Genomic DNA, 7,844 nt, shown 5'->3' with positions numbered 1-7,844 from the left:
ATCAACAGACATAGCCGCCATTTTGTTATCGGGCTGCGCATGATGCTTTATAACGATGTGCATTGTTATGTGAGTTTCGACAGTTTCAACAATTCTGAACAAATTTACACTAAAGCAATTTAGTACCTCAAACACAGACATATATTATGGCGGAATATTTAGCGTCAATTTTCGGAACCGAGAAAGACAAGTAAGTAAAAATCGCAATGCTTTTACACTCAGGAACAGCAGAGCAACCGAATATTGTTCATGTCTTATTATATTTTCAGGGTAAATTGTTCTTTCTACTTTAAAATTGGTGCCTGCCGACACGGCGACAGGTGTTCGCGAATTCACAACAAACCTACATTTAGTCAGGTATGTGTCGATCTTGGTAAGAATGAGTACGCTTTAATCTAACCTAGTTTAATCTTGACTCAACGCCTACAGAATTTCATTGGAATCACAGAGAATGTTTTCATTGTAATTCGGCCATATTATACTGTGGATGTAAATAATTCATAATTTTATTTTCTAGACATGTTTGCTTCAAAACTTGTATGTGAATCCTCAGAATTCCGCCAAGAGTGCAGATGGCTCTCACTGTAAGTCATATTTGCAATTTTGTAATTATAATTCAATTTATAATTATGAATATTTGAGATAATCACTTAAATTATCTTTTTATAGTGGTCGCAAATGTATCAGATGAAGAGATGCAAGAACATTATGACAATTTCTTTGAAGATGTTTTTGTTGAATGTGAGGATAAGTATGGAGAGATTGAAGAGATGAATGTTTGCGACAACCTGGGTGATCACTTGGTTGGGAATGTGTATATAAAGTTTCGGAGAGAAGAAGACGCAGAAAGAGCTGTAAATGACTTGAATAATCGTTGGTTTGGTGGTCGTCCAGTTTATGCTGAACTATCCCCAGTTACAGATTTCAGAGAAGCTTGCTGCCGGCAATATGAAATGGGGTAATTTATAGACTTTTAAAATGTGTAGTTTTTTTATGATGAAATCTGAATTTCACTTATGATTTTCCTTTCCTGATTCTAGAGAATGTACACGATCCGGATTTTGCAACTTTATGCATCTGAAGCCCATTTCGCGCGAGCTACGTCGTTATTTGTACAGTCGCAAGAAAGGCGGCAGAGGACGATCGAGGTCTCGTTCACGATCACGCGGTCGAGATCGTAAACGCAGATCACGATCACGCGATAGACGATCAAGATCCAAAGATCGTCGAAAGAGAGAGGACAAAGGTAGAGATGGTAGGTCCGGGAGATATTAATTATCGTAAAGTGCATTTATATACGTGTGTTCACCGTGAGATCCTGATTTAAGCTACGTCGTCTTATTTAGCTGTGGGATATGCGTTACTTTTACGATTGTATACATGTAATTGATATGAATCAGCATTTTTTCAGTATCGTCATTGGTTAGTCAAAATAAATCACATTCCGTTTTTTGAGAAAGAATAAATGTTGCAAATCAATAAAAAATATATGTATAATGAAAGATATATATCATTTAATTTCAAAGACATATTAAATGTAACTATTGCATAAAATTTTGCGTTTCAACAATAAAGTGATTAATATGAACATCTTTCATGGAAAAAATTAAGAATACATAAAAGAATTTAAACAATATTCATATTCCTTGTATGTATGTGTGTGTGATCAAATGATGGAAGTAAATAAAGTGTGTAAGTATAGAAATATATATATTTCGTTTCGCATTTAATTCTCGTATAAACGATCGAACTTAAATATATCATGAAAAACGATGCGCAGTGTTATATGTATATATGTATGTGTATGTGTGTGTATGGCGAAAAATCTATATATTTGTGTATATGTCAGAATGTATGTATGTGTGTGTGTGTGTGTGCATTCTGAAAATTACACTTGTAGTCTTCTCCTGTTAGGAGTTATTTTAATTTAATATTACCATTTCGATATATTGAGATAATTACTTTCTTTCAGAAAATGTAGATAATAATATTTTCTTTGTCTAAACTTTCAGAGTTGTCCTAATTTTGGTACAAAGTAAAAGTTATGCCATAATGAAATCTCATCACATCGAATAATTATTTTAACTTTCTCATGAATGTTTACTAAACATAGTCCGCTTAATATAACAGACGCTGATACAACAGGACGTAGTTCAAGTGTACGTATCGTAGTCACATGAGAGAAGGATGATTATATCAACGAAAAATGTTGAAAAGCAAATAAATGGAAACAAAAATATGTTAGCGACAAGGAACGTGTCAAAGTAGCGTATAAACGCTTAAATAATTAAAAAGAAATCAATTTCTTTCTCTTATTTTTCTTTCATTTTATAAAAAGATAATGTGGGTTGTACAAGTGAGAATGTCGTTGACAGATTTATAACTATAAGTCATACGAGTGTAGCTGCTTAAATAAAAGTTTCGCGAAAGAGAATATGCACTTTACAAGATTTTAAATAAATTATCCAAATTTTTCGCATCTCTAATTTACAAATCGCGAGTCAGTATACACACATACGTACATACATACATATACATATATATATATATATATATATGAATATATATATGTATATATACACATATATATATATATATATAAAAAATCAAATCCGATAGTTAAATATATACGTCACTACTGTGTGTATGAAAAATTATGATATGCGCATAATAATGATACGCATATGAATGACATAATGAAAAAGATATATATATATATATAGAGAAAGAGAGAGATGCACGCAGTAATCTATTACAAGATATTATATCTATCTATATGGATATTGCTTCTCTTAGTCGAAATTTTCAATGTATCATTAAAGTTATTAAGTCGTTTGATATCAACGCGTATGCACACTGCACACATTACACAATGTTTTTTTATCAGATGTGATATTGGATCCATATCTATCGTACTGTCGCTTCTTTGTCCTTTTCGAATTCTTTTTTCAAGACATACGTTACGATTTCGTCTGTAGGACGTTCCAATGAAAAGTAATTTATGAATTATTTATGAATTATTACTGAATGTTAATTCAGAAATCGCATTATCTCTTATTTCCAAACACTAATATAAAGACTATGTTCAAATTTCTTCTTTTTTATAAACAATTATTAACAAATTTCTATCTCAGCATTACAGTGTAAAACTCAAGTATTACTAAGATGGTACAATTGAATCCGGCGGAAAAAAAGAGACTCATCTCTGTGATTTATTCTCATTTGAATTTCTCCAAAATATACTGTATACAATATTTTACTTATAAATATATACAATCGACTGTGAGTGTGTATGTACGTGTATCTGCGCGTGTATGTGTATGTGTGTCTGTTACACGAGCAGCACACTAGACTTTGTTTCATTTTTTTTTTCTTTTTTTATTCACACGAGATTGAGCAGTGCGCCACACAGTCTAGCTTGCTATCTTTATCTTAGAAAGTACGCTATATTTTTTTCCATTTTTTTCCCTTTTTTACCCGTGTAACCTAATTTTATTTCCTTTCTTATCTTGCGACAGTATAGTCCTGATGTTTCAAATATCTTGAATCTAAGCACAGAGGTATTATTCGATTAATTAACTCGTCTTCTTAAGACAGTTTACACTTTTAATAACCTCTTTTTCTATCTTCATTTTCTTCACCGCCTGGTCATTAACCTCCTCCTTTTCCTCTTATTTCTGTCCGCATGTCACTTTCCACATTGTGAAAATATTTACATGGTCTGGATTAATAATTAGTGATTGCAGTATAATTGGATGCAGTAACTGGATACGCGAGATCATTGTTTAGGGGGGCTAATCGGCGTAGACAATGAACTGTTGGTTGTCCACATCCGCAACTTCAACTTGGACAAACTGAGGCTGTTGAAGTTGGATCTGTTGCACTTGTCTTCCAATCGCGTTTCGTGATCTGAAATCATATGAAATACACGATGAAATATGTAACTTGAAGCTTTTCTTATTCAGAATTTCATTGCTTTCATATATATGATATATATTTTGAATAAAGTTTATATCTGCTTCGAGTTTTAGCAACGAGAAAGAAATAAGCGACTTACTTAGCCTTGGCATGGGTCAATATGTGTGACTTGAGGTTTGTCGATTGCGCAAACTTTTTGCTGCATCCATCGAAGGGACAAACGTACGGCCGGTCACCCGTATGGATTCTAACATGAGTGCGTAGGTTGAAGTCTAGGCTGAACCTCTTGCCGCAGCCCTCGAATGTACACTGGAAAGGCTTCTCACCCGTATGTACCAACTGGTGCCTTTTGAGTTTGGAACTTTCGACGAAGGCTTTACCACATTCTGCGCAAACGTGTACACGAGGTCCATGAGTATGTAGATGTTTGCGCATAGCGCTGTTATCTCGGAACATTTTTGTGCAGCCTTTGTGCGGGCAAGCAATAGTGCGTTCCACTCCATCCATGACCGGCGGCTTGCGCACCTTCAGCTTGTGGCCGGGGCGCGCAAATTCCGCCAGTTGTTTCGGATCTGACAGATCCAGTCCGGGCATACCATCTGATACAGAACTACCGGAGTGACTGAACTTGGCATTGGACTTGCCGCTCATGTATTCCGCATAGTCTGTATCTGGTTCTGGATTCGAGCCCTCATCTGAAATAGGCATTTGAATGAGATTTTGTGTGGCGGTAGGTTTTATCCTCTTAAGTTAGACTTGGACAATTGTGGAATATTTATTGAAAAATAAATCCTACAGAATTTCCGTTTATCCAGATTTTTGCTACGTAAAACTATTTCTAATGTAATTACTATTGCTTGCACAATTTATCATTAGTGTTTTTTTTTTAATTTTTCTATAGATATAAGTACCAAAATCTTTTTTTTCTAATTCTAATGTTACAAAGTCTGAACATCTGAGAATGTTTATGCATTGCTCTAATGTATAAACATTTAAAATGCATTTGATGGAATCACAAATTCCTATGTACTGCTAAAATTATTATATTGTAAATTTGAAGAAAACATACTTTTTCATTATCACATATCAAGTATCTTAAAACATGAGAACTTTACTTTGCAAAATGACAAAATACTACAATATCACAAACCATCATCAACGCAGATAACTTTGGATTAGTACACCCTGTATATACACACACCCGTGAAGAAGTATAAGACAGAGTGACGTCAGAAGCTGAAGCGTTGCTGTCACAATGCTCCGCTTCGACTTCCTCTTTATTGCTCTCTTCCTCTGCTGTTTGATCCGGGATCCACAGCATCCTTCTTGTTGAAAAGCAACGCTTGTTCTCGAGAACTGAACGATTCATGAACGACTACACATCGCAACGGCGACGTCAAGAGTCCCAGCGGACGTCAGGTCGCGGGACACAGCCATGACGTTGTCGCTCGCTCATCCATAGCGCACCGCCATTGCTCGGAGCGACGGGCGGGCGATCAGCCACGTAAAAGAGGCCATTTTCAAAATATGGCTGCCCCCGTAGCTAGCGTAATGGCGTTCACGCGATCAAAACAAACAACGGAGCCTGTCAAGCCGGTCGACACGCCGATCCGGCCCGCCGTGGTCGATTTTCCGCAAGAGGATCGCGCGCGCGAAATGCGACGCTGTATCGATCAGGGCATACGCACCGGAAGTGCGTACCCGCCCGTGTATGTGCGCGTGGTGTGTAACGACGACAACGAGAAGCTATGAGAAGCAGGAATGAGCGAACGATCACGAGCCGTCGGACGACTCGCGTACGAACGCAACTGTCGGGGAAAAGAGTCAAAAATGCCAATCCCGGTCGTTACAACAGCTCACGCCGGAAACTCACCGTCGTCTGTGCCGGATGCCCACATTGTCACCGAGAACTCGCCCTCGAGTGTCTTGATCTGCACTTGCTTCTGCTCCCACTTTCTAGCCTTGGTCTCGGTGGCCATCTCGCTGAAGATCGCGTGGTCAGACGCGCGGAAGCGCGTGCCACCGCTCTTGCGCGCCTTTTTGGCGGCCTTACGGGACGGCCCCGGGCTGGACTCCACATAAATATCGTTCTCCGGCACCGGGATCTGGTCGTACACGCTGAGCGGATCCGCGCCAACGATCTCTTCCTGCGTCTGCAGTATGATTTCCTCACGGCCCGGCTCCGGCAGCGGCTGCAGCGCTATCATCGGCTGCCCGTCCTCGCCCTCGATCGTCGTCTCCACCGTCTCGCACGGTATCTCCACTGGGATCGTTTCTATTTCCACTTCCTGGATATCCGGTTGAATCTCCACTTCGGTTATTATGTCCGAGGACGCCATATTAATCTCCGACGACGCCATGTTAAGGAATCAAGATGGTCGTCCGGACACAGCCGCGGGGTGGCGAGCGTCTGCGTCACGTGACCAACGGAGGCGCTAGTATCACTCTAAGCCGCGGCGCCATCTTGGGAGCGCAGCGAGATTCTCGTATGTCGGATAGACTTGTTTGCGCCTTCTTTTTATTTTTCCTCGAGTTTATCAACGTTTCTCGCGTGATTTAGCATGATTAATCGCGCGTGACTCGATCGGAATCATTTTAACGGAGAATACGGTGAATAAAGCAGTGTCATACTAGACGGACAAACGACAGCGGTATAGGTATAGGTTAGGAGACACTCCTCGACTGACTTGACAGTGATGGACCTGTCAAAAGTACCGAACGAGAGGAAATTGTACCTCTGCAGATGGTACTTTCGAGGTACATGACATTTATTAATGGTAGGCGTTTGAATGTCATGTTCTGCTCGGTTGTGTCCGAAATTGACTCCAATTTTTCGAGCTGTACTAATACGCAACTTGGTGATATCTCTTGTCAGATTCATTTCTGTTTGGATATTATTATGACCTCTAGCAGCGCGGAACCACATCTTTTGTCAAAAATTATATTATAGTTTCCAGCGTAAAACAAGAAGCTAAAAGCTCTTAATAAGAGGCTCCTGTTATGGATTGGGCTTTAGCTACATTTTCTACATTTCCTTGTAATGTTCCATCTCTTTTCTTCTTTGTTGCAGCTGGCTTTGCACTGTTGCCTTTTCTGTGGGCTGTGAATGTAATTTGGTTCTGGAAAGAAGCCTTTACTAAGCCATTGTATGAGGAACAGAAACAGATTAAAAAATGTTGGCATTAATTTTAATATTATGATAAGCCATGTGCAAATGATAAAACATACTTTTATATTTTTTTCTTTTTCAGATGTGATAATATCTGCTATAGGAGCGACGGTTTGGGCTATTGCTTTACTGGCATGGATAATTACCTTTCAAACCCAGAGAGCTGCATGGGGTGAATTTGGTGATGCTATCAGCTATATAATTCCCACTGGTATTCCTTGATGATTTTAATATCAATACTTCACTTTGTTATATAATTACATAATATAATTTATCACAGATGCGTATAATAGTTTTTATATATTACTGCATTAAGTTTGTAAGATAAGTAAATTTGAGATTCACAGCAAAATTTCACATTCAGTGTATATCATCAGTGAAATAAAATGACATTTTCTATAGTGTATATGTAATTATATATTATAAAATAACAATTCTACACAAAAGGAGTATTCCAAGTATCTCTTGCTATAATTTCTTGTTTATGCAAAATTATACTTAGATATGTATAGAAATTGTGATACAGAATACTGTAAAAAATATACTGCTCATTTCTGTACATTAAAAATTTCTTACATATGTTAAATAATATCAGTTTGTGTGTATATATATACATCTCTCTCTCAACAGCCATACTCGGGGTAACGTTGCAACAAGTTTGTAAATTTTGTTAAAAAATGCAAACGAGATTTCGATACGACACGTAGATCCGACGAATAATTACATTATTTGCGTGTTCCACGTTATTATTACTGTA

General features: G+C 37.8%; 3 protein-coding genes across 4 annotated transcripts; 2 read left to right on the top strand and 1 right to left on the bottom strand.

Moving 5' to 3' along the window:
- U2af38 (U2 small nuclear riboprotein auxiliary factor 38) lies at positions 1-1,705 on the top strand. The gene is made up of 5 exons (XM_011144980.3): positions 1-190; positions 270-357; positions 518-584; positions 670-958; positions 1,041-1,705. The coding sequence occupies exons 1-5, from the start codon at positions 147-149 to the stop codon at positions 1,273-1,275; spliced, it is 723 nt and encodes a 240-aa protein (XP_011143282.1). The 5' UTR covers positions 1-146; the 3' UTR covers positions 1,276-1,705.
- A 1,474-nt stretch (positions 1,706-3,179) lies between these two features.
- Positions 3,180-6,323, bottom strand: LOC105185461 (transcriptional repressor protein YY1). The gene is made up of 3 exons (XM_011144981.3): positions 5,792-6,323; positions 4,058-4,613; positions 3,180-3,909 (listed from the first exon to the last, which is right to left on the bottom strand). The coding sequence occupies exons 1-3, from the start codon at positions 6,276-6,278 to the stop codon at positions 3,795-3,797; spliced, it is 1,158 nt and encodes a 385-aa protein (XP_011143283.1). The 5' UTR covers positions 6,279-6,323; the 3' UTR covers positions 3,180-3,794.
- Positions 6,262-7,488, top strand: pen-2 (presenilin enhancer, gamma-secretase subunit). 2 transcript variants are annotated; one of them, XM_025302955.1, is made up of 3 exons: positions 6,262-6,404; positions 6,989-7,093; positions 7,170-7,488. In XM_025302955.1, exons 1-3 carry the CDS (start codon positions 6,293-6,295, stop codon positions 7,307-7,309), a joined length of 357 nt encoding a protein of 118 aa, XP_025158740.1. In that variant the 5' UTR covers positions 6,262-6,292; the 3' UTR covers positions 7,310-7,488. The 2 variants fall into 2 exon arrangements, with proteins under 2 accessions (XP_025158740.1, XP_011143284.1); XM_011144982.3 differs by having other exon boundaries at positions 6,357-6,675.
- The last annotated feature ends 356 nt before the right edge of the window (positions 7,489-7,844 follow it).

Source organism: Harpegnathos saltator, unplaced genomic scaffold (genome assembly GCF_003227715.2).
Source record: "Harpegnathos saltator strain DR-91 unplaced genomic scaffold, Hsal_v8.6 scaffold519, whole genome shotgun sequence".
In the NCBI taxonomy this organism is placed as follows: domain Eukaryota; kingdom Metazoa; phylum Arthropoda; class Insecta; order Hymenoptera; family Formicidae; genus Harpegnathos; species Harpegnathos saltator.
Note: the sequence above shows the minus strand (reverse complement) of the source record. Positions and strands in the feature narration are given on the sequence as shown.